General features: G+C 38.3%; 2 protein-coding genes across 2 annotated transcripts; both read left to right on the top strand.

Annotated features, from left to right (window-relative positions):
* Nucleotides 1-52: 52 nt before the first annotated feature.
* On the top strand, nucleotides 53-5,786 carry poll (polymerase (DNA directed), lambda). Its single transcript, XM_084930551.1, has 9 exons — nucleotides 53-113; nucleotides 1,270-1,413; nucleotides 1,595-1,892; nucleotides 2,087-2,195; nucleotides 2,351-2,689; nucleotides 2,837-3,010; nucleotides 3,880-4,008; nucleotides 4,657-4,825; nucleotides 4,916-5,786. Exons 2-9 carry the CDS (start codon nucleotides 1,299-1,301, stop codon nucleotides 5,275-5,277), a joined length of 1,695 nt encoding a protein of 564 aa, XP_084786677.1. The 5' UTR covers nucleotides 53-113; nucleotides 1,270-1,298; the 3' UTR covers nucleotides 5,278-5,786.
* A 371-nt stretch (nucleotides 5,787-6,157) lies between these two features.
* wbp1lb (WW domain binding protein 1-like b) lies at nucleotides 6,158-25,623 on the top strand. Its single transcript, XM_084930558.1, has 4 exons — nucleotides 6,158-6,563; nucleotides 14,334-14,436; nucleotides 18,410-18,571; nucleotides 21,973-25,623. Exons 1-4 carry the CDS (start codon nucleotides 6,414-6,416, stop codon nucleotides 22,803-22,805), a joined length of 1,248 nt encoding a protein of 415 aa, XP_084786684.1. The 5' UTR covers nucleotides 6,158-6,413; the 3' UTR covers nucleotides 22,806-25,623.
* The last annotated feature ends 48 nt before the right edge of the window (nucleotides 25,624-25,671 follow it).

Below are 25,671 nucleotides of genomic sequence, written 5' to 3'. Positions count from 1 at the left end.
TTATGATACATTTTAACAAAATTTAAATACTCGATGAACCGGAAGTAAAACGTTTAAATTGAACGTTGTTTGTCTTTTGACGTTCCTGTATGTATGGTTCCATGCGATCAGGGGTAAGATCCAAAACATTAGAGTTTCAGGCGTTTAAAACAACTTTAAACATGCACTTATGCAGGGAAACTTTAGATTTTTTAAATTTAGTTTATATATATTGAGATAATACTACAATTGTAATAATCTAAATACTGATTTCTTGGCTATCGCTAACGTCAGCTTCAGCTAAAGATAGTGTACGGTTTGCAGACTATCTGTCAAGAGTATCCATTGTACAGAGAGTAGTTTTAAAGCAGTAACTGTAAGAAAAATTTATTTTTGTAGTAGGGGTTAAGAAAATTGACACACCAGTCAAATAGCAGTAGTGTAACGCGACAAAGTACTGGGGGACAGATGTCTTCTCACTGGAGTATTATATGCTACTTTGCATTTCAGAGTGAAGCCTTGTACTGTACAAAATCTATGTGAGATTATAATGCTATTAAACTGCTACATGGATGAAAGTTCATCCTACCAAACCCTTAAGCTTAACCCTTTAAATGTGTCTCACACACCAATGCATCATTAAGATCTCTTTAACAAAAAGTTCTGACCAGAATAAGATTTAAAATTTCTGCATCCTGTTATATGAGCCAATATTTGTTTTCTTTCAGACACATGAAATCTGAATAGATTTCCCTAACATTTTTGTGTAGTTATGTGCAGTATACACTCTGCCTGACTCTAAAGGGTTGTTGTTTGTGGGATTCCAAACAAGTGTGCTGTCAACAAGGAAGTTGCAGAGATCCCTCTGGAGAACAAACGACACACTATCATCACTCATGAGTGAAGGGTGCTTTTAAAGTGTCTTCTTCTGAAATGATCATTTATTGCCTTTTATAAATGCCAGTACTGATAACTCAGACAGCAGGCTCTGTGAAATGTGTGCTATCAAACTAATTGCTCTAAAATTGCTGTTAAATTCAAAATATTAGAAAATTACTTAAATGTCTCTCATAATTGCAACATTTTTAGATGTGTTATACATTCCACTAAAGGACATGTTAAGGGAACAATAAATTACTTGACATTTCCACACACTAAATTAAGTCCATTTTCTCATGTCAGCAAACTGGACTGAATCACTGTTAAAATTATTTTATTTTACTTTTTTCCAAATATGTGTTTGTTTCCCAGATTTAGACTGCAGTGTTATAATTCTCTCTTACGTCACAGGCCACTGGCTCCTCCTATCACCAGAAAAGATGGAGCCTCGTCATGGTATCATGAAAGCTTTTCCTAAAGTCAAAAGGGCAAAAGTGCTACAGGGGAAGGATGCACCCCCACTGAAGAAGACAGCAGATGACTGTGATGTCACAGGTGGTTACAGTGTTTGCACACATGCGTCCACATTACAGAAAGAATGATTTAAAAACAAAAATATGGAGCACAACATAGAAAAAATAAAAATAAGGCTGCATTACATTAAGAGAGAAATGAATACTGTGCCAGAATGCAAAATATTTGTTTACTGGGATTGTTTTAACATTTTCTGCCTCAGGAAACACTTTTAATGGAGTGACGGTATACCTTCTGCCTGCTGGAATAGGAAATGCCAGATGCCAGATTTTCCAAAGACAAATTCAACAGAATGGGGGACGAACGGAGAGTTCACTGTGTCCCGGTGTTACTCATGTTGTTGTGGACGACAACATGGACAGCGAAAGGGCTCTGCGCTTGCTGAAAGTAGATTGTATGCCCTCTGGAGTCCAACTGGTAAAATGTACCTGGCTGAGCTTGTGCATTAGTGAGAAACAGCTGCTAGATATAGCCAGCTACAGCCTTCTTTCACCCAAGAGGTTTGTGATCTAAAAATGCTTTCTTTGAAAGTTAAAGGTAAAATTGTACTCTTGCTGCATGAATATCCCAAGATAGTCTCACAAACATTAGAAAATGTGTATCGGCTTATTTGTACTTTACATTTACCTCGTTGACAGTAATATATGTTTTAAGCTTTTGTATTGTAATGACATTTTATGTTCTATCCACTTAGTGACTCTGAAACAAAGCACGAAGAAATTAAAAAAGAGTCACTAAATATCAAACCTGATGCAGAAACTGTGATCGAGCCAGTGACTGATCAAGAGGAGAACACAGAAATGGTAAACTTCCAGATCATGTTGAAAACATTGTTTTGCAGCTTCTTGGTGCATTTCAGTCTTTCAGTTAGTAATCATTTAGAGCAGTCAGGGGAAAAAGTTTAGACCCCAAACGCAAGAAACAGAAACAGTTATTTTACATTACATCCTGCCCTCAGACAGTCCCAGACAGCAAAGAGGAAGTGCGGGGAGAAGAAGACAGCGTCTCTCAGAGTGATCTGGAAGCTCTCATCACTGGCCAGCACCCCAAAGAGGAGACTCCTGGCCCCAGCCTCTCCCTTGGTCCAGATACTGCTGCTCAGAAGCCAGTATCGGGGAAGTGGGTCTGTGCCCAGTCCTCTCAGTCCAAAAGTAATAACTTCAACAAGCACATCACAGACAAACTTGAATTGCTGGCCAAGGCCTACACGCATCAGGGGGACAAGTGGAGGGCGCTGGGCTACTCCAAGGCTGTCAACGCACTGAAAAGCTACCATAAACCCGTTACATCATATCAGGTAGCCTTACCCAGATACTTTTAATGTTTAGATTGCTGATTACCTGTATATGTCATTGTGTACTGTAGGTTGTATCTTCTGTGATAATACAAGGACTGTCTGGCTTTTTTTTTTTTTTTAAATTACATTTTTTCCCATTGGTCTCAGGAAGCTTGTCAGATCCCAGGAATAGGAAAACGCATGGCTGACAAAATTGAAGAGATTATGGAGAGCGGTCATTTGCGGAAGCTTGATCACATCGGTGAGGCTGTGCCAGTGCTGGAGCTTTTCATGAACATCTGGGGTGCTGGGACTAAGACCGCACAACTGTGGTACCAACAGGTGAAAACTCACATATTAGTATAGGAGATTGAAGTACAAGGATTGTACCCTGCACAAAAAGTTGTTACTGAATTATGTTGTCTGTGTCTTTTCTGTCTTACAATATGTTTTACAACACAGTGATATGATATTGACTTCTATTTCATGAAATATAAGATAACAGTAAGGCGTTTAAGATTGAAATTTTGGGCTATAGCCTGAAAAATGAAACAACCTGACTGATATGGTGCTAAAATTTCTGCCGCACTGGTATTGCTGCACATATTGACTGATTGCAGTGCAGAACTACAGAAGATTTAAGATAATGTAAAAACAGTGTTGCCATTAGACAGTTTGTCTACAAAGAGCTTTGGAATTTATTTTTCAACAACACAGTCCTTGCATTTTCTCATAAGTCTGTTAATAAAATAACAAATTCTGGTGAAATTGTGAGCTAAAATATGTATTGTTATACCATTATTGGATTTTCTAAACTGTAAAATTACTCAATTATGAGGTGTCAGTTTTACTACGCCACTATCTTGCTTACCGCTAATACGTTTACTAAACTACAGCATTTTGATCTGACTGAGGGGGAAAAAACAGTTGTATCCAGGTGAGACCATGTGATGGCTTATCTGCTTCCATGACTTCAGCTGGAAGGTGTGCCAGGCTTCAAAATAATATCAGATTTAATGACTCATGAATCAATTTTACCGGAACAAGGTTCCAGGAAACACTGAATCTCAAGCCACTTTCATTCCTGGCTGTGAATGTCTTTAATTTTATTCTAATTTATTCTAATTTTATTAATAATTAGAATTTAAAAAATCAGTAAGCAAATGCCAACATAACATTTTTTTTCTTAAAAATGTCATTTTGCCTTTCAGGGATTTCGTACTTTGGAGGATATCCATACAAAAGCCCACCTGACAAACACTCAGAAAATAGGACTCAAGCACTACAATGACTTTCTAGACCGAATGCCCAGAGAAGAAGCAGGAGCCATAGAAAAAGTGGTAATGCATCTTCATCTGTCACATTAAGAGCATGTATAATTTAGTGATGATGACTGAAATATCTTTATTTCTTTCACCACTCTAATATGTTTAGTCAAGTTTAAACAGAGTTGAGATATCTGAATAAGATATGCTTCTTTAACCATCAGAAATGTAGAAAGAGGGTCTGAAGAAGGAAAAAGCTTGTGTCAGCTTTCCTTGACTGCTTGATGATGGAAAAACCAGACTGCCTTTTCACAAAGTAGAGCATCCCAAAGGGGAAAAGTAAATCCTTAAACTTGCTGCATCTTAAGTTAGCCAGATACCTGTTCGCTCCAGAGCGTTAAGTACAACGCTAGTTGTTTTCATATTGTATTACTTAGATTTTCTTTTTCCTACAAAGCTGCCAGATAGAGCGTGCATATTAGATAGATGGCTAAAGCATGTGTGCTCCCTTGAGCTTGTCAAAATTATATGCGATGCCTTAGCAAGGCTACCTCCCAGTATTTGGCTGGGAACGGGTAAAAACTTTCTTTTTTTGCCAGTGAACATACAAAAACAAGCAAATGTGAAAAAAACAACACACAAAAATATCAGCATGCTAATAAGAAGTGGAATGTTTTTGCAGGTAACAGCGTTTGTGCTTTATTAACGGCCTTTTCCGTGCAGGTGAGGGATGCTGCACAAGCCATCGACCCTGGCCTAGTGGCAATAGCATGTGGCTCCTATCGTCGGGGAAAAGCCACATGTGGAGATGTTGATGTACTTATATCTCACCCTGATGGCAAGTCCCACAAGGGCATTTTTACTAAAGTCTTACAGACACTCCGTGACAGTGGTAAGCATCATTTTTGTTGATGGAAAAACTTAAGCATGTATTTTATTTTTTTAATAAAAATCTCTTTATTTCTGACCTGTTTACTTTAAGGGTTTTTAACCGATGACCTGGTGAGCCACGAGGAGAACGGTGAGCAGAAGAAATACATGGGTGTGTGCCGTTTGCTGGGGCATGGCCAACGCCATCGCAGGCTGGATATCATCATAGTGCCCTACAATGAGTTTGCTTGTGCTCTGATGTATTTCACTGGTTCGGCACACTTTAACCGTTCAATGAGAGCCTTGGCCAAGACAAAAAGAATGAGCCTATCAGAGCACTCACTGAACCAAGATGTGGTACGTCAAGGAAGTGTGAAGGTGCATGGTGGCACTCCACTTCCCACACTGACAGAGAAGGATGTTTTTAGCCTTTTGGGCATACCATACAGAGATCCCCATGAAAGGGACTGGTGATGATTTGACGATTAGCTTATGGTTTTATAGAAAAATAATTATGATGATAAGGAATAAAGATTATTGGACGCAAACAATTTTAATTATATTTTACAGGTCCTTAGATTATACAAGAGCCCTATTTGACTTGAATGCTAATTTATATTTTGCAAATTAAAGAATGGTGGTAGTCCAAACTTATAAAAAGCTAAAGCTTGTTTGTTGCCTGTGTTTAGCTCCAAAATGTCTGTGGCTACTGCACAAAATTGAATATTCTTGTTTGAACCAGGAGTGCTTTTGGTGTGAGGTGGCAGTGGTAACTTAAAAGTGTGAAATTTAAACAACAACGGTGATCTAATACTGGCAGAAGAGGTTTTAGAGGCTTGTAAATTCAGAAAAAAAATGTGGGATAAGTGCCACTAAGCGAGTGAATTGACCTTCAGTTCATGTCAGGAGGATGTTGAATGTTTTAAGTTTTTTTTTTTAAAGATTACAGATGATAACAGAATGTAATAAAAGATTACACGACTTGTTTGTCTGTCTTTTTTCTTTAACATATTTATTTATTTATTTTAGAACTAAGAAGTCCTGGTTCGAGTATTCACTAGTTAAGTGTTGTAGAGTTTTGGAACTTTGGTACAACGTAGAACCTCTCTCCCATCACTTTTATCACTTCAAAAAGGCCAAATAAAGGAAACGACTTACAAAAACACAGACGTTTTTATTTTGCTGTTGAGAAGAACTTGGCTGTTCCGAAGGTATGTTCCCACGAAACTGAGACGTTAACCCAGGATCATAACAACCCCATGCACGGGAGACGCACCGATTAGTGATTGGCCAGACTCTTCCCATCTGGCTGGGACTGTCCAATCGCTGGTCAATCCGCAAAACCAGTTATGATCCACGGCACCGAACGCCCATCACGTTGCGCACATGCAACGTATAGAGGCGACCACGCCACACCCAGCTGACCGAAGCGGAGTGCCTGAGCTAGGGAACGGCTTGTATAACAGCTGTATCAGTCAGTGGCACCGACAGCAACCAGTTGCGTTAGCATCGTTTTTTGTAATGCCCAGTACGCAAAGGGGGCGGTGCTTACAGCGGCCTCGCAACGCGATACGGGCCGAGAAATACTTAAAGATAGTCGAACACAGTTTATGAAAACAAGTGTTTTGCATGCCTATGTTTCTGTTGTAGTCAGAGCCCCCTTTGGAGGAATGAGAGGCGAATGTTCGGGTCTTAAAATGGGATTGTTTTTGCACGCTGTTGGCTCTGTCACCCCCACCGAGTCCGCAGCAGCCGACACGGTAAGGTTGCTCACTCAAAAACAAGGCTTTCTCAGATAGCTAGCTAGATAGATACCGGGCTAAGGTAGACGACTATCCGAATAGGGAATTTTTATTCTGCTTTATAACAAGCTCGCCTAGTCTTTGATACATTTCTAAAAATCTGCTGTCGTTGATATTTGCCTGCTGCAACTCTTACCGTGTTGTCAGGAAATACGTTAGCTGCCTGCTTGCTAACTTACTTCGGCTGCTAGCTTCGGCAGCTAACGCACCGTTGAAGTAAAAAAACAAAGATCAGTGAGTCAGGGCCTTGGTCTGTTTTCTTTATGATAGGCGGTTGACATTTTAGCCAGAAGTGAGTAGCACGATTACTAAAAGCAGTTCTTCATGCCTGACTGCTACCATAGCAGTAAACAGAACAAAATCGTCTGACTTGGATCAAGAGCGGTGTAGTTACCAGCAACATAAAAATAGCTCGTATGAACTTCACTCTGTAATTAATTTGTGTCGAAGAGCTATATATATTATTATCACTGTCTTGGCTTCGTGGTAGTCTGCTCCCATTATTTCAGTCTTTGGGCCTTGATGTTTTTTCCTTTTACAAAAATAAATGTAAAACATTGGGAGTAGCTTCGTGAACAGAACAGAACTGGATTCTTAAGTTTCTTCGTTTTTACGTAAACAGTGATGTACAGTTTTAACACATACAGTATAAAATCAGCAGTGATTTTTTTTTTTTAATTACATGAACATACATGAACTGTATATCCTCAATAAGAAGGCTTATTACTCTAAAAGGGGTCAGGGGTGATGTTTTAAATGTATTAGTCCTTGTTCTAGATTACATTAATGGTACTTCCCCCCACTTCTGGAGGCATGCTGTATTAAACCATATTGTTGTATTTTCTGTGACACACAACATATTTAGAAACGAAATTAGCCTTGAACATATGACTTTTCAGTGGTAAGATAAAAACGTAAAGAGAACCCTTGGTGTGTTGGGACGCCAAAGCTGAGGTCTATAATGCATTGCATAGTGTCATGGGCACACCAGAAATGCATCTTCACGAGCTTGAACTGAACTGCATTTGGTAGCTGTTCGCTGCAACTTTCAAACAAAGTCCAAAGAGATCTTGATACAAGTGTAGGAGGACATCATTGGGCTGTAAAATCAAAATCAAACTATTCTAGAGACAGCAAAAACTGAAGGAGTGGCCAAATCAACAGTTCATTCTTAAGAAGAAGGAATGCACCAGCCAGCTCAGCAACCCCAGAACAAATGAAAGACCACAGAAAATGACTAAAGCGGGTGATTGTAGTACTCTTTGTGCTGGCCAGGATATGCCGTTAAAAACATCTAGACATGGAGGAAGGTGTATTATTGTCACAGTCTACAATCCAGAACATGATGGCCAGATTTGATTTGACAAGCGCCTGTCCAGTAATGAAAAAAGAATAGAAAAAACACTGGAAAGATTAAACCAAGATTAACTTCTACCACAATAATGGGAAGGCAGACGTGGTGAAAGAGGTTCATTATCTGAAACGTACATTAATATCTGTCAAACGGTGTGGAGGCCACTGTCAGCATGTATGGCTGCAAGTGGAGCTGGGTTGCTAGTTTTTATTAATGATATCACTGCTGATAGACGTATCATGATGAATTCGGAAGTTTACAGCACTATATTCTCAGCTCAGATTCAGTTAAATGCTTTAAAACTGATCCAAAAGGTCAGTCATCTAACACATAATGCAAAAGCAACCCAGAAGTTCCCTAAGAGAGAAAAATGGGAAATTCTTTAATGTGCTTTTAGTTACAGAATTTAAAAAAAAAAATAAAAAAAAATAGGCAGAGAGAGACACAGACAAGCAACAAGTACTTTTACTCAAGTATTTAAAGTTGTTACTTTGTTTCATTACTTAAGTCTGAAAATGGGGGGAGTATTTATAAAAATGTAATTTCCAAACAGTTAATTAAATATTTAAAGTATCCACTTTAGTTGTTTAATTTAAAATATGCCATGGTGTAGGGCTGTGCGATATGACCAAAATCTCATATCCCGATATAAGAATTCTATCGTCCCGATAACGATATAAATCACACAAATGTAACATTTTCTGTGAATCTCGGGTAGCTCGACTTGCGGGAAGTGTTTCTAGCTGCGTGTCGTGTAGCTGGAGTCCAGTGTTTTAACAGATGCATGAAACGATACATTTTTAGACATAAGTTGTAACAGACGCCGTTTTCTTTGTGAGTATTTATTACACGGCGTGCTGCGGCGAAAAGCCTGTTCTAACGTTTGAGTCTAAGGTTTATTTTTTAGCACCTGGCGGCTCTTTTTTACTTCTCATCCGTAAATAATCTGCTCTTTCACGTGATTCAGTTTATTTTGAAAAGTCTCAACGGGATCTTGAGCTTTATTGTGAAAGGTTTATGTGGAACATAAACAAGCGGACACACGATGGTGTTACCGTCGTTGTTGCTAACCACAAAGTATAAAAACAGGCGCTTGTCCGTCCGTAGTGTGGTTATATTAAATATAAAAGAAGGAGAGAACTTTAAGAAATTAATATAGCCACTACAGTGACCATCAAAACGATGAAAAAATATTGCCGTAAACAGTTTATTTTGCGACACCACGAAACAAACGATAGCGTAAAATGAAACCATAGACGTTTTTATATTGTCATCCGATATATATCATTATATCAAACAGCCCTACCATGGTGGTATACACATGCAAAATGTATGCAAATATATTGTTATTTATTTTCAAACAATCCTATGGACCTCTTTGTAGTCTAGGTTTACCCTATCTTTGATATATCCTGTACTGCTCTAGCCCATTTCACCAGAGCAAAATACTGCAACTGTCACTGTAAAAATTAGCTTATTGGTATGTTTTGTTTTGTTTTTCAGGACAATGTCAGTTATTAATAAGTCCTTTCAGAAAGTAAACATGAATGTATTTGTCCCAATTGAGTATTCAGCTTTATATGAAACTTGCTCTGTTTGACAGACTAGTTTTCAAAGCAGTTAAGCCCTGTGGGGATTAAGGCCACCAGCCAGAAACATGTTCGTCAGATATGAAATTGTTCTGTAGAGTACAAGTGGTGCTGGAGCTCTAACTTCTTCAGATTTTTGTTTTTGTGCATCTTGGAAGTAGGTGAAATTGTTTTGGAAACATATACTCTGTTTCAGAAGTCTGTTTTTGACAGCAGGCTTGACTGGTTTGAAAGTGCCAGCTAATGTTGGTGCTCTGTTGGACTTGTATGTTGTTGATTATTTAAAAAAATATCTGAAGGAACAATGGTCTGCTGTAAATTTTTTTCCATTACCTTGTGAGTGATTTGAGCTGCTGTCAGGTAGGAGTCAACTGGATTTGCTTCACACAGTGAGAAGTCTCACCAAGTGAAAGCTACAGTTCACTTGTGTACTTACAAGAAAAGCTGATGAAGGAAATATTTGTTTTCATTTTCATTGAAATTTAACAGTGTTACAAAGAGTCTTCACCCAACTAACAACTCAACAACCAATCACAGAAAGGTTGGCTAGAGCCTAGCAAAGTTTTATTAATCAGGAGCAATGTGACAACATAATGTGAGCACTAAATGTGAAGTTTGAATTTAATGGGCATTCCTGTGTGACCAGAATCGTTAACTCGTTGCTTATGTCCAGTAACACTTCCAGGAAGGGTTTTTTTGTACTCAGTACTGGCAAGAAAAAAGAAGGAAGGGAAAATTATTACCCTACTGGCTTTAATACTTAATTTAGGTTAAATTCTTCACAAGTTTTGACATGTGTAGTGTAATAGATTATGAGTAAGTTCAGCACTTTGGGAGTAAAGTAATTACAGATGACTACTATTATCAATGTAATGTCACATGCTTTATGTCTTTATGTTATCAGTGCACGTGTGTGCAGGTAATTTGCTGACAACAGAAGTATAAACTTAGTAGATGCAATAGATGCAGCACAAGATCCCGACTATATGTGCCATGTGCTTTCACACCTCCAAAACTTAATATAGTGATTTCAGGTATATTGTATCTGTTTCATGTTATTATAATAAGTGATTATGTTGATTACCATTTGGCAGCGGTTCATAATAAGAGTTATTCTCTTCATTATACAATGTAAGTTTGAAAAAAGGTCCATTCACACATTAAAATTACAACAAAAAAAAAGGGAAAAAAAGACTTCCCAGGGTAGTGAAAGACAAAGCTAAAACTGTAAGCTTGACCTGCATGAGCTGTCACTCTGATGTTTTAATGGGTGGTAGGTTGGTATTCATCACTGCTAAAAGTCTGCGATTCTTTGTTTCTTTACTTAACCGTTTAAACTGAGTAGGAGAAACAAAAGGCTAAAAAGGCACATGGTTTGGCTTTTCACTGCTATTTTGACTTAAAGCCTTTTCAAACTGGCCCTAAATCCTGCAGTCCCTCTCAATCATAGGGTAAAGTAAGGGCAGCCTTTGAGACTAGGATCCTTGTCCCCGTCCATCTCTTGCTTTCTTCAAACACATAAGCACCCTGAAATGTTTGTTTTGCCTTCCCTTTTTTCAGTAAAATAATTTCCTAACAGTGGAAACACAGTCATCAGGTTTAAAAAAACCCATCAGCCTCAAAAGCTTAAAAGGTCTTCCCTGGCCATGGGACTCTTCAGAAAGAATTAGCATCAGTAATACCTCTGCACTGTATAAAATGAGAAGTTTCTGACATGGTAATGTTGCAAAGTGTAGCTTACGCTATATTGGAAGACATCAGATGTAAAGCCAATCATAGATAATCCAGTTTGTAATTTTAGAATTAACTACCTCTTAAACAGCCAAAACTGTTGTATAAATGTTTTCTCTTGAGGCAAAGCTTTAGCTGCTGTGAACATACTGTTTGTTAACTTGGAGATAAAATTCAGCAACTCTGGTTTACTAAACTCTCCTCCTAAGCTGCCGCACCTTTCTCGGGTGCATTCATAGCATTTACAGTTGCTGCAGGAGTTTTTTGTTATGCATAACCTTCATGACTATGAAAGAGTGCCTTTCTTTGTTGTAGGACAGATTAATAAAAGGGCAGCAAGGTCCTTGCATGCATCGTCTGACTTGCCAAGTTCTACAGGCCTGAGCTAAGTGGATCAACTCTGATTGTGCAGTCAAGACTTAAGAAAGAACTGCTGCCTTGTATCTCCAGTAACAGTGTCTGATTGTCACCAGCAGATGTTTGAACTGGTCATTTCAGCAAGTTCTCATTAATAAGCTTAATTTATTTTCTGATGCAATAGTAATCTGAGACAGTAACCAAATCTGCCTTTAATCTGCAAGTGTGGCATAAGAGAGGTGGATTGTCTCATTGTCTCTTGATTGCTTGGATTAGAGACAGGGGAATCTCACTAGTCCAGATTCTTTGCTCGCTCACGGTCTCTTAGGGTGACTAAAAAGTAAGAACTGGGAATGCTCTCAGATGGTTTTTTTTAGGTCTAGTTTGTGGTAATCACCTGATCTTTTTTTAGGCAAAACAGATTAGTTCATGCATGTTCATGTTAAAGACTTAACTATAGTACTTTTTCCTGTTAAACTGTTGTAAAATCTTGAAGCCCCCTCCCCATTCATTACTCCATTCTTTGCATGCAGCACTGATGACTGAACACTCAGTGCTGAAGACCCAAACAAACTAGATGGTTTTCTCTACTGAATTGCAATAAAAAGCCCAACCCCTAAGGAGCACAGCATATTGTTGAGATTGGCTTGTGAGTCAGTGAAAACAGCTGATGTTATCAAAAAACAAACTTAAGATAAGACTTTATTGATCCCACAACGGGGAAATTTTTTGCGTCACCTCAGCTCAGGTACAGATATCAGAAGGAAATACAAAAATACAAATAAGTACAATCAATGAAAAAAAGTAAGATAATACACTATATACAATGGTAGCATACACAGTATGTGATTATGAATATAGTTGGAAATATGGAAGACATAAACTATAGCTTGATATAGCTATTTTACCACTACTGTTCCTATTTATAGACATGTACACACACACATGTACACACTAAATATACATATGTATACATATACAGACATATATACCTGCACATGTCCATACACATGGAAGGTCCATTATGCATGAAGTGGTGACCGTGGATGTTCACAGTGGATGAAGGAAGGAACAGAACATCCAGTAATTATTACACAGAATTAAAGCTGTGGAACTGAATTTTAAAAAATGTCATGTTGATGAAGCCGAAACGGCTGACAATCCATCAGATTTGAAATAGGGGCTATAATTTTATGTCAGCAGTTTGTTTTGTGCTGATCTGGTGTTTCTTGTGTGACAAATCATTCTTGTGTGTCTGGAGTTTCTTTGATTTTCTTTCGTTCTCTCCCTCCCTCCCTCATACTTAACGCACTTCTCACCACTCTGCACAAGTTATTTTCATGCAGTGGCTCAGCTAGCAGCTCGCTCTCCACTGCTGCTTGGAAATTTCCGTAAAGCAATCCTTGTCCACTGTTTGGGCCTGGATTGGTGTGTGTGTGTGTGTGTGTGTGTGTGTGTGTGGTCTACAAAGACGGAGAGGAAGGCTGTGTGAGAGGGTGAGAGTATGCTTGAGAGCTGTTTGACTTTAATGACCCATGTGGTAGAGGAAACCTGTCTAGGATTTGTGGACCCATGATCATCATGCCTCTCAGTCGGGGACCTGCACTGGTAATCTACAGAGAGATAAAAAATCCAGATATAGAACTTTGGTTAGCTAATCTAGAATAACTGATCTACTTGGAAAAGTTTGTAAAGCTGTCTCAAGGTTTTTGATTACAATGCTCTCTCATTTTTTTTTTTTCTATAGCGATCTGTCTTCTCTGTTTATTTCACAATGGAAGTTTTTACAGGTTTGGTGGCAGTCAGCTCACTAACATGTTTTGTAAAGTTAACTGTTGACCACGCTGCTAGTTTGCTATATTGACTATTAAAGCAAGCAACCACGTGCTTGGAGTGGAGACAAGTGCCCTATTTATTTTGACATTTTCCTCATTCTCATTTGGCCTTAGCTGAAGTTTGAATTTAAATTTTTTTTCTTTTTCACTGTTCTGGGAAGCATACTGGGTGGTTTTTGTGCTGGCTGTGATTCATACACTTGATACGTGTCTTAAACATTAGTGAAATTCTAGTAGTTTCCAAGCATAAGTGATTACGACATGTTTAGTTCAGAACAAGTATAAATGTATGGCTTCTACATTATCTGCAGTGTTATTATTAATATTCAAAATGACAGATCAGGGTTAGGTGTGTGTGTGTGTGTGTTTTTTGTTCTTGTTTTTGTTGTTGTTTGTTTGTTTTAAACCTTCTGAATTCTTTCTCATATTAAAGTATCAGGATTCTGTATCACCACTTCACTCTAAGAAGATAATATTGGCTGATATCAGATTTAAAGTAGATGTACATGTCATTGTTCTGTTGGCAAGTGAAAATAAGTAATTGATTTTGATATTTCTTTTTTTCTTTGTGTCACAAATGTGGGGATAATTAACCTATGTCAACCAAATGTTCAGAAAGATTAACAAAACCCCAGATAGGGTGTATGCTTTAGTAAGCTGACTAAAATTGTGTATATATATATACCATAAGTATGGAGAACTTAAAGAACATAATACTCCTGTCGGTGGCAGTGATGTTGTTCAAACCAGTTTCATTTTGTAGACTTTTTTATTGTGTTATAGGCTCAGATAATTTTTATTTTGTCTTTGTTATTGGACGTAGCTACTAACAAGTGACTGCATTTCTTTACTTGTTTTGCAGAGCCTGCTGCACTGTGAAGGTGTTAACAACCAGAGCTACATCTGTGAGTCTGGACATTGCTGTGGGGAATCTCAGTGCTGCAGTTACTACTATGAGCTTTGGTGTAAGTTTAATTTTCTTCTTGTGTGTTTGATCTTAATTCTTAGACCTTTCACTCTGTGGTAGGCACTAATAGATAAGGTATGACAAAAGCAATCATTGTAATATTAAGCTGATGCATTGTAATAAGGACTGAAAGAGTAATGGGATAAATACACTTAGTGCCGAAACAAGACTGGTACACATAAATTGTGATGCTTAAAATTGTAGTTTAAGCAACCTTACAAAACAAGGTTAGATGTCTCGAAGTGGAGTGTCATCCTCAGAATTAAATTTACATTTTATTCTTAAACTAAGACTGAACTGCCAGCAACAGTGAGCAAACTCTCATGGTCAGATGGAGCAGATCATGTTCACCAGGTTAAAGTATTTATAAGGGGAAAATTTGGGATGCTAGAAAAAGTGCTTGATAGAAATAAAGGGCAAGAGGATAGACAAGGATGAAAGGGTGCAATGCTGGCATAATGAGTGAGTCCAGTTATAAAATCTATAGGGCTTTCCTTGTTTAATGTTGTAACCTGTGCAATTTGATATTAGCAGTTTAACTTGTTTATTATTACTTTGACTAAATGCATATTCAGCATTCATCATCTCAATTCTATTATATTTTAGGCGCACCTGTGTAGTTTTAGTCTTAGCTCTCTGTAGTCAGAGGTCACAGATTTGTAGGAACTCTCTGAGTGCAATGTAATCAACATTGTGATATCATGGCAGGGACTGCTGTTAAGATAAGTAGCAGATTCAAGGATATCACCATTAAAAACATCGTGAATACTAATGGGGAATACTAATGTTTAAATTAAATTGTTGTTGTTTTCTTCACATAAAGATTCTTAATAGGTACTCAAACCTTTTTTTAACCATGGCATGCACTCAGCTGGGTAATAAAAATGGCTTATCAGCTCTCATAGATCTACAAATTATGTAATGGTGAAACTGTTCTTGTTGCTTATCAGCTGGCACTGTTGAAATAACCTAATACTCTAGTGTTTTAGTCAGGTACTTTACCATTGATTCTGCATATCTGTTGAATGTATTGGGTGTTTTAAAGAAGTTGGAGGAACAGCTCAAAGGACAAAATTTTTCCATAGGTGTTCATCTGGGTCCCAAACCATATAAGCAAAATCATCTTCTAAACCATTGCAGAGCTACTGCATCAATGTTTTTTCCCTTAATTTGTCACATGTCTGTATATGCCCTGCTGGAAATAGTGACTACTAATGCAGAGTTGCATTATCTGCCTTAGTGCATTTATGTTTGGTAAATTTGAAGTCTTGCCTAGCCACAGTTGCAAAAAGGTTGCCTCAAGGGCAAAAGTGAGGTATAGCAATTGGTGTGGGCTCCCTGTAAAAATAGAGGGAATTATATTACAGCATTAATTATTCACTGAGGACATGATGGGGAGTAAAATGCAGCTTGCCAAAAAATATTGACGTAATGAACTAAGATTCTTCAGTGCCCTGAATAAAAGAAAATGTCTCACGTTGCATCCAAGACTGTATTAGCAAATTACTGAAGTTCTTGCTCTCAGTATTGGTTTATGTAAAGGGCCAGCAGCGATTTGAATGATGGACTGTATCGTTTACATTCCTATTTTCCACAGACCCAGATTGTCTTGTCCTTGAAGTGAAGTTTCCTAAATTTTTCTGTGATTATGTAGTGGTAGTCTTCTTATTTCAAACACATCCTAAAAAGTGTTTGACAGTTTTTGTTTGCTGTTACTGTTTAGACCAAGCTCAAAACAGATCAGTTGCAAAAGTCCTTTATAGAAAATGAGAACATGATGTACGGGAAGAAAAAAGCACAGTTGATTAATCACAGTTTTCTGGGAAATCTGGGTTTTTTTGTCCCCAAAGAACTCCATCCACAGCAGGGCTGGGTGATATGAGGAAAATCTAATATCACAATATTTTTTTGGCTATATCACGATATGTTTAAGTAACCTCCAAAAACAAATGTTATTTTCAACTATATAGTGCCTAAAATTGTACCGGTATACTAATTGAAATCTTTTTTTGAAGCCACAAGTTTGCCTGTCTTTCGTTCACTTTTGTCTTTACGCAACGTTACTCGACCTCGCCTCTCTCCTTCACTGAACACAACTCCCCCTCCTCCCCCATCGCTTCACCTGCAGGCAGCGACAAGATGGATAAGGCAAATCTCCGTTAACGAGTTACTGCGCATCGCCCCGTGCGTGGGGCTGGACGGCGTCAACGTGATAACGAGCTCACCACGCCAACGCCATGCAGCCCAGAGGGGCTGCACAGCCTAAAAACCTTTCATTCTCTCAAAAGTTGACAACACACCTTATGTATGAATTCTGGTTGTGCTTGATGACCGCGAACCGATTTTATGTGGTACACGGCGCTCAGCAATCTGTCAAAAAATGTTTGAGTGCGACTTTGGTAAGCTACGGAGCTGCACTGCTTGATGGATTGTCGGAGCATTATGGCTACCGAGGAGCCTCGTGTAGTGATACGTACTGTGCTTCAACATAATATTACCGTATTGTGTGTGTGTGTGTGTGTATAAGCACCATAAATGGCACCTGTTAAGAGACATGGTTATGAAGCGGATTTCAAACTCCAGGCTGTCAGTCACGCAGTAGAAGTTGGGAACAGAGCAGCTGTGAAATCTGTCTTTGTTATTATGCTCAGCGTCTGTTAGTTTACATTTTGACTGCACAATTGTGAGCTCTTTGTTATGCACAAAAACAACATAGTTTTCTTTTATTTATGGAGCATTATTATTTAATAAATGCTCATAATTTATTTTTGAGTAGTTTTTTTTCATGTACATCTATGCTGTATCTTAATAAAAGTGCCTGTGTGACATCTGGGACACAGCTTTGACTAAGAACTCTCTTTTTGTTCTTACTTTATGGCTTTAAAAAAATATCGAGATATATATCTTATATCGCCATCCAGCTAAAAAATATCAAGATGAATTTTGGGTCATATCGCCCAGCCCTAGCACTACACCCTTTTGTGGCAATGGTTTTATGGCATGTTTTGCAAATTACTGCCTTTTTTTGACGTCCTCTTTGTGAAGTCCAAACCACTGCCAGATTATTGATCCAGTGCTGTTTCTCTTTGGAACTAGCTAATCTGGCTCCTCTTCAGTTACAGTCTAATTCCTTCACTTGTCTGAAACGCCTGCTGTCACCATATTTTTTTTTTTTTTTTTTTCCCCCCTATCTGGTGGAATCTAAACATGCATGCTCAGCACAGGGTGGCAGGTAAAAAATTTCCAGTTGGAATTGGATTAGTGATCCATTCGCAGCATTGGGTAGGGGGTGTGTGTTCACAGTGAGTTACATGCAGACAGCTTAATATTGCCATGGCAATTTATACTCAGTAGCGATGATATAGGCATTTTAACCATCGTACATGTAAAAACTTTTCATACATGAAGTATATGTGATATATCACCCACACCTAATCCAAGTCAGCTTTCTTTTATAATTTTTTATGTTGATGTCCTGCAAACCTCAACATTTTGAAATGGATCCAGTTATTAGCACTCATTATACTATAAGGCCAAAACAGAATATTTCAGGCTAAGTAGCCTGAAAGACGTCTATATAGTATGCCTTCCATACTATGTAGAAATTTGGGTGCTGACGTCATACAGTTCTGGTGCCAAATTGAAAAAGAATGAAAATCTGTCAGTACTCTGTTGTACTGATAAGAAGGAACTCTGATGTTTAAATGGATTTTCATGGTGTAAAGCTTATAATGCAATGCATACATAGTTGTTTATAGTATAGTATAAGCGTGTAGATGTTTCACTGTGTTGAACTGTTTGATCTGCAATGTTATGTTTGTGTTAGCAGCAGGCACTTGTTACATCACCACATGGATAATGGAGAGCACATTTTTGCCCACTTTGAACTATGTTGTTTTGCTTAATATTAAAAAAGTCACATTGTTTTCACATGTATTAACTAAACTAAATTGCTCTTCCTCTGATTTTAGGGTTTTGGTTGGTGTGGGCAATCATCTTCATTTTAAGCTGCTGCTGTGTATGTCATCATCGCCGCACCAAACACAGACTACAGCAGCAACAACGGCAGCACGAGATCAACCTCATTGCTTACCGTGAAGCACACAACTACCCCTCTGTGCCCTTTTACTTCAGTAAGCTCTGCCACTCGAACATACACCCACATTATATAAATCTTTTTTTTTTTTTTTAAAAAACAACAGCAAGAGAAACAAAACAACAAAATCTGATGTTGATATTTTTACTATTTATTAAGCTTTTTTTTTTTTTTTTTATCGTAACTGAGCAATTATGTATTTAAGGTTTCATCATTTCATTGATTTGCATGAACAGTCTCAAGTGAACTAGAGTTGGTTATAGTGGTGAACATAACAAATGAACTCTGCAGTGTTTTTGAGCTCTCTTTAAGGAGATGATAATGTGTCTTTGTTGTATTTAAAGCAAAAAGCCTAAAATAAAGTAATTACTGTTACTTTATTAATCCTTTAGGATCAATCCAAAAATTGTGAACTAGTTTAAGACTGCTCACAAGAGTTTAAAACAGGCTCAGTTTCCTATTATTTGGTAAACAATCCAAAGTTTTGAGAAATCGGTGAACATGGAATTAAGTCAACTGGTATCAGCTCTAGAATTACAGATTTTTATTCTTAATAGTGATGGTTATTAAATGGAACATGAGTACACATACACATCAATACAGTACAGTTAGTACAGTATTTATCATTTGTTCCAAAACTAGAGCTGCAACAATTAATCGAGTGATTCGATAAAAATTTCTCGACACAAATTCTTTGCTTAAGTGTTTCGTTTAACACACAGATTTGTAGCATGCCACTGTCGCAATGGAAACGCGAGTCACATTTGCGACTAAAACAGACCTGCAATACAAACATATTTGGGAGCAATGAAAAGTTTGACAACATTAAGCCCACACACAATGATAACAAAACGGCAGCAGAGATGATGACACTGGCACAGTTTAACGTGGAGTCGGTACAGAGCAAACAGGTGGAGCCGTTATTAAGACAGTGAGCTCAGGTTGAGTGAAAGAAAATGTTTCTAATATCCATAACAGCAGCGCTGTTTACTGGGTACAAAGCTTGGGTTCTTCATCAAAGCACCTGATCAGCAAACTCCCAAGGTGATAAAAAGCAAACTTTGTAACTGCTCCCTCCACCGAAGTTTGTTTTATACATAGAAAAATCAGCTGTAAGTCAACAGAAGTTTATTGGAAATATGCAGATCAACTGTTAACTTGGTGTGATGCCATATTTAAAACACACAGGTTGCTGTATAAGTTGACTAACTGTAGCCGTACTATTTTACATTGAAACTAGTGGTGCAACGGATCACGGTTGATCCGTAATCCGAACCGATCCCACTCCACGGTCCGGTATGCACGTGATTCGAAAAAGAAAAAAAAAAAAGTATGTGTATGGTGCACGTGGTCAGTCTGTCAAGCGGTAGTTATGGCCAGCGCTAGCGGTCCGAGTAGAGGAGCAACCTGTGTGTTTTAAGCAGCCCTTTGCTGCCCAATCCGACCGGGCTAAAGCTATTACAAAAGCTATTGGGGTGTTTAGCTGCAGACGGGAGGCCGTATTCCGTTGTGCAAAACAAGGGGTTTAAACGGTGATGAACGTGCTTGAGCCACACTATGATATCTCGTTGCACGTCCACTTCAGTGACAAGATTGTTCCAAGCATGTATGCGCAGGAGAAGTTTAAAGTTATGGCTGAACTGTCCCAGGCATCTTCTGTTGCTCTAACTACAAATGGGTGGACCTCCAGGGCAACGGAAAGCCACGTGACCGCTCGTTATATCACAGCGGAGTGGTAGATACAAAGCCCTGTACTGCCCTATAGATTACATTCAATTAGATGGAACTTTATTTATCCCTCGGGTGGGTTCCTCCAGGAAATTCAGTTTCCAGTAGCGCAGCACCGACAGAAGTTGCAAAATGTGAGCAGAAATATACCATATATACACATATATAAATACAGAAAATACAAAAGGGATAAATAGAATAAATAGGAATAAGAATACAAGGGAGCAGCACATTTCAAGTATTGTGAGTCTATTACACCGTTGGATATTAACAAAAACTATTGCACACCCCTCCTTTGTCCCCGTTTCCCCTCCCTCTCCCCTCCAGCGAGGAGTTAAACAGTTTGATGGCGTGTGGGACAAAGGACTTTTTAAGTCTGCTGCTCCTTGACTTTGGGAGAAGCAACCTCTCACTGAACAGACTCCTTTGGTTGTTTATGGCTGTGTGCAGAGGATGTAGAGGCTGCCCAGCATGGTCCATAATGTCCATATTGCACCTTAATTTGTTTTTATAGGAGTGCGTGGAATGAGTCTTCAGTTGAATGGGCAAAAAATACTTAAGTAAATGGCGAGTCGAATTTTTGTCTTTTTTTCCCTATTTTTGCTGATCCGAAAATTGATCCGATCCGTGACTTAAAACAGTGATCCGATCCGAACCGTGAGATTTTTTGATCCGTTGCACCACTAATTGAAACGATACCTGCTGCAAACAGGGGTCAGTCTAAAAGGGGGCACTGAGCGTACTAAACAAAATTTAAGGCGTTCATAACATTTTGCAGATTAAAAGTGAAATAACATAAAATATTATGCTAATTAAATTGCATTAAATAAAAATTGAAGCTTTTTTTTTTTTTGCTTTTTTTACATTTTTTTTTTTATGCCTTTAATTTAGATTTTAAATATATATTATTTTACCGACTTTGACCTTTGGCTGTACTTGAGGTTGTTTATATATTTTTGCACTTAAAGTGTTTTCTTTACAAAATAAAATTTAATGTTACATGAATACAAAAAAGTTAGGGTTTTTTTGTTTTGTTTTGTTTTAACAGCTGTTTGCATTAAAACATTGGGATTTCTAAAATGGACACAAAAAAATCTGTGGGTGTTGTTTGTTTTTTTTTTAACTTTTGAGTATTTATTATTGCTCATTAATAAGAAAAACAAATTCCTTATCTGATTACTCGATTAATCAATGAATAAATGAATAGATTACTCGATTAATAAAATAACTGATAGCTGCAGCTGCTTTATTGGAAAAAAAACGCACATACTATATTCTTAAACTCGTTAAAAGAAATGGCTTTGCACCTACTACACAGTGGAACCTGTCACAGATGCAGTTTACAGGGAACTCCATCTATGGTTCCACATGTTGTGGTGTTGCCAGAACCTTCCCTGTTTGCATGCTTCAGTTTACAGGAAATGACCAACATTGTTGTCTTGGTACCTTGCCACTGTTGTAACGTGAAATTACAATGGCCCTCAGCACACACTTGACCCACAAATAAGCTTTTGTTGTCACATTTTTACCCTATTGCTTTGTTTTGGAACTGTTTGAATTCTGGTCTGGGGAGTTCAGTGAGGTCAAAGTGTCTTTTTTTTCTTTTGGCAGGTCAGAAACCTGTGTGTATAATCAGTGGTGTGCATGGCATGTATTTATTCATGTGCTTTTTATAGCCTTTTTAAAGCATTTTTTTTTCTTTTCCTATAGGGTTTCTGCCAAACTACCTCCTACCTGAATATGAAGAGGTGGTCAACCGGCCGCTGACTCCTCCCCCTCCCTACAGTGCCTTACAGACTGGCCCATCCTCAGTGGCTTCTAGTCCACTGGCTCCTGAGCAGCAGCAAGGACACTGTACAGCCATTCAGCCTTCCCCAGTTCCCCCAGTCTCTGATAGCCTGTGTTGTAGGCCCACCATAGAGGAACCACAACCTCCCACCTTAGACTTGAGGCCAAAGCCTGACACCAAGTCCGTGCAAACGGCACAAAATTCAGGCGTGATACTGCTCTCAGAAGGGCTTAGCAGAGAGGGACTCGCCAACCAGGAAAAACTAAGCGAAAGTGGGGATGACTCCTGCAAGAACCCCCTGCTGAAGGATCTCAGCCTGTCAGATGGTAGTGTTGAGGACAAAGAGCGACTTCCCAGTGGAAGGAGGCGACGAATTACAGGTGATTCTGGGATTGAGGTGTGTGTGTGTGGCACACGTGGGAGCAGTGGTTGTAGTGGAGCTGGAAGTACAGGCCAGGAAAGCAAGGAGTTAAGGGAGCTAGAGAGCCTTCTGGGGCATGAGAAAGCTGACGAGGAAGAGGAGGAAGCAGGCGAATTCTGTGACAGCTGCAGCCATCAGGCCTCCTTCTGTGTGGAGGAGGAGCAGGCTCTTGGGGAAGTTGATAGGCGGCCTGGATGTGGGCCAACAGGAAGTCCCCAGCCTGCTCACCAGATAAGTAGTGGCTCCCTAAACCCTCCTTTGTGCCTCCTCCTCCACACCATCAATGAGCAGGAAGGACCAGCACACAGCACCAGCACTGAGCCACAGGGCTGAAGCAAAGTTAACACACCTTTGTCACGAGGGAAGGAGAGCACTACACTGTTTTTGTACTTCAGGAAGTGTTTGCTTTCTAAGTCTTTTTTTATGAATGTGTGCATCTTAGATAAAACAAGTGAGAAGTGAGGGAGCAGCAAGTAGGATCTCTGCTAAAAATTGTCTGAGATCCAGAGGTTGAAAAAGCACGCTCCTGTGTGGAACAGTGGCCTTAACCTGTGTATTTTGGCTTATATTTGGTCTGTAAGGCCCTTTTAATATCCTGTGGCAATTGGGACTTCAGACTACGCACACAGAGTCCTTTATTTGCCCTTCTCATACAACAAAAGCTACTGACACATATGATGGCTGAAGTTGTGCTGTCAGAACAGGACGTTCACTGCCTAGGATGAATGTAGCTCTCTTTGCCAGGTGCTTGCAACAATTCTGCAAAGCTATTTGTTCTCTGCAGGTAGTGAACTATGTAATAAAACAACACACAGCAGGAACATTTTTGGACAAGTATGATGTGGATTTACCCAAAGTATGTGTTTATGTAAGCTGATATTGTACATGGATGTCAGAACAAGACTTTGTGGGATGTCCCGTTAGACTCATGTTTCTAAAGTGCTTTTTCAGCAGTTCAAAACCATGCTGCCTTTTGTCTGTTTTTGTTGCTATGTAAGTCTCACTAGTGATAGGGAAGTGTTAGTGCATTAACAAATCTTCATGAGAACGGTTCCTCTTTTGCACAAATGGTATTTATCTTGCAGATGCTACGGTTGTTTAAATCTAGTCTTAAATTAGCAGTAGATGATTACCTACCGTCTTACCATTTTGTTGTAATGTGTGAGAAATGGACCTCTGAATTGTTAGTAGGGAATGCAGCAGATTTGTTTTGTATACAATCATTTTTAAAATTGATTTGTTGAATGTTTGTAGTATGTGCCTACCCCCTTAAAAATGCAGAAATTTGATGGACAATGCTAGGCTTCCATTATGTTGAGAGACCCAGAGAAAGCAGGTACCAAAAACATGAACTGAATGTTAAGCTTCATAGAGATTACACGTGAGACGGGCAACATCACACCTCACATTTTAAAGTCACTTTAATGAATTATCACCTTCACCAGCTTTACAATGAAAAAAACATAACTTTTAACACTATTTGTATTGAATTTTCATATCACCGCAGTTTTGACATTATTCAGCTTTGCTATTCATACATGAAAGATTTAACGTCTCATTGAAGGCACATTAAGGCTAATTTTAGTCAACTGGAAAAGTGACTTCTTTTTTTTCTTTTTTTTAAACCAGGGTTTATATTTCCAGTCATCTGCATTTGTACTGTTCAATCAAGAAAGGAAATGTTACTTTTAATGTATATATGTTTTCTTCATTTAGACATTCATCCCGTATAAGTTTGTATTAAAATGAGGATTTAATAAAGGCTATGGTTATGAAGAAAACAGTTTGCACACAAATTACTTTTAACATAAGTATTTAACCCAACAGAGCAGTTTGAACCTGCCTTTCTCTGTTTGCATGTTCTTTCTGAGCTTGTGTGGTTTTCGTCATGGTGCTTCAATTTCCATCTTTGGTAAATTTACATTTCTATCCCTAAGTTTGAGTTTGAATGGAGACGTGTCCAGGATGTACATAATGTCTGATATGGCAGGCTCCAGTAACCTTGTAACCGTAGTTGGATAAGCAGTCAAAAAAATATATACATGTATATATTAGTGGGAAGATTAGAGATTAGTTTCTTATTAGAAATGAGCATAAGGTAATGAAATAAGTCATTGGCTGTTATGAATACCAGAGTATCTTAAAAATAAGCTGTTGCACAACAGGATCTTTATGAGACTATTATGGTACAGCATGGTACAATATGTATAATGCTGCACTGTTGTTACAAAACAAAGACAATGTGGTAGAGGAAAAGAATATAGTTGTCAGTTCCCGTTATTTTAGGAGTTTGAATGCTGACAATCTAGCCTCCTGAGCTTCTAGTGGTATGCCATAGATGATAAACACAAATAAAAGATGCCTTGTGAAACCTCCACAAAGAAATCTATGTCTAATCTCTTTAAGTAGCCACAACTGATGAGACTACACCATTATGCCATGCAATTAATCTACTTGGAGTACCTGAAAAGATGCACAAATTGCAATTCTGCAAAGCACAAATGTTTCAGCCGTTAGTTTTACGGCTCGAGGAGAAAATTGTTTCCCAGAATTTCCAGCACAAAAGGAAAGTAACTTTCTGCATAAACAGTTAAGCTGATTGACTTTTGCCCATCAAAGCCTAAACAAACTCGAAAGTGCTTTATCCGTTAATGCTTTCATTAAGCTAGAAGATGTCATTGTGTAATTGTGGTACATGTAGTCGAAAGATGAGCTATTTTTCATATTGTCTGATTCTTTGAAAAAATAACAGAACTGTATAAAATCTCAAAACCACTTTATATTACAAATTATGTACAACATTCTGTAACGTGTTCATGAACCAAATAGTTGCTTTAATCATTTTTATGAAATCATTAGCTTTATCATTATGGACAGATTCTTTTTTTTTTTTGTTTGTTTCTTCTTGTGGGTATTATTGTTTTTTTGTTGAGAAAGACTTAAGTTCTTCTGAGACTGAAACTGAAGTTGTGTGAAGGGTACGTTTAACTAACAGTACAGTAGGTAATTTGTTAACAAGATCAGGGGCATCTTGCCAAAGACATTTTTCTTTCTTCATAAGTGTGTGTGGTTTTGCACTTCTTGACATAAGCCATTTATTATGACAACTAAGATGGATGTATGTTCAATAAAAATGCTTAATTGTAGTCGATCACTGTGTCCGTGAATTAATTTCGGAGTGGTTCTACTGAGTGATGTT

Source organism: Perissodus microlepis, chromosome 6 (genome assembly GCF_051167445.1).
Source record: "Perissodus microlepis isolate ML-2025 ecotype Zambia chromosome 6, ASM5116744v1, whole genome shotgun sequence".
Classification (NCBI taxonomy): domain Eukaryota; kingdom Metazoa; phylum Chordata; class Actinopteri; order Cichliformes; family Cichlidae; genus Perissodus; species Perissodus microlepis.
The sequence above is the reverse complement of the archived record's forward strand: the minus strand, read 5'-3'. Positions and strand labels throughout refer to the sequence as shown.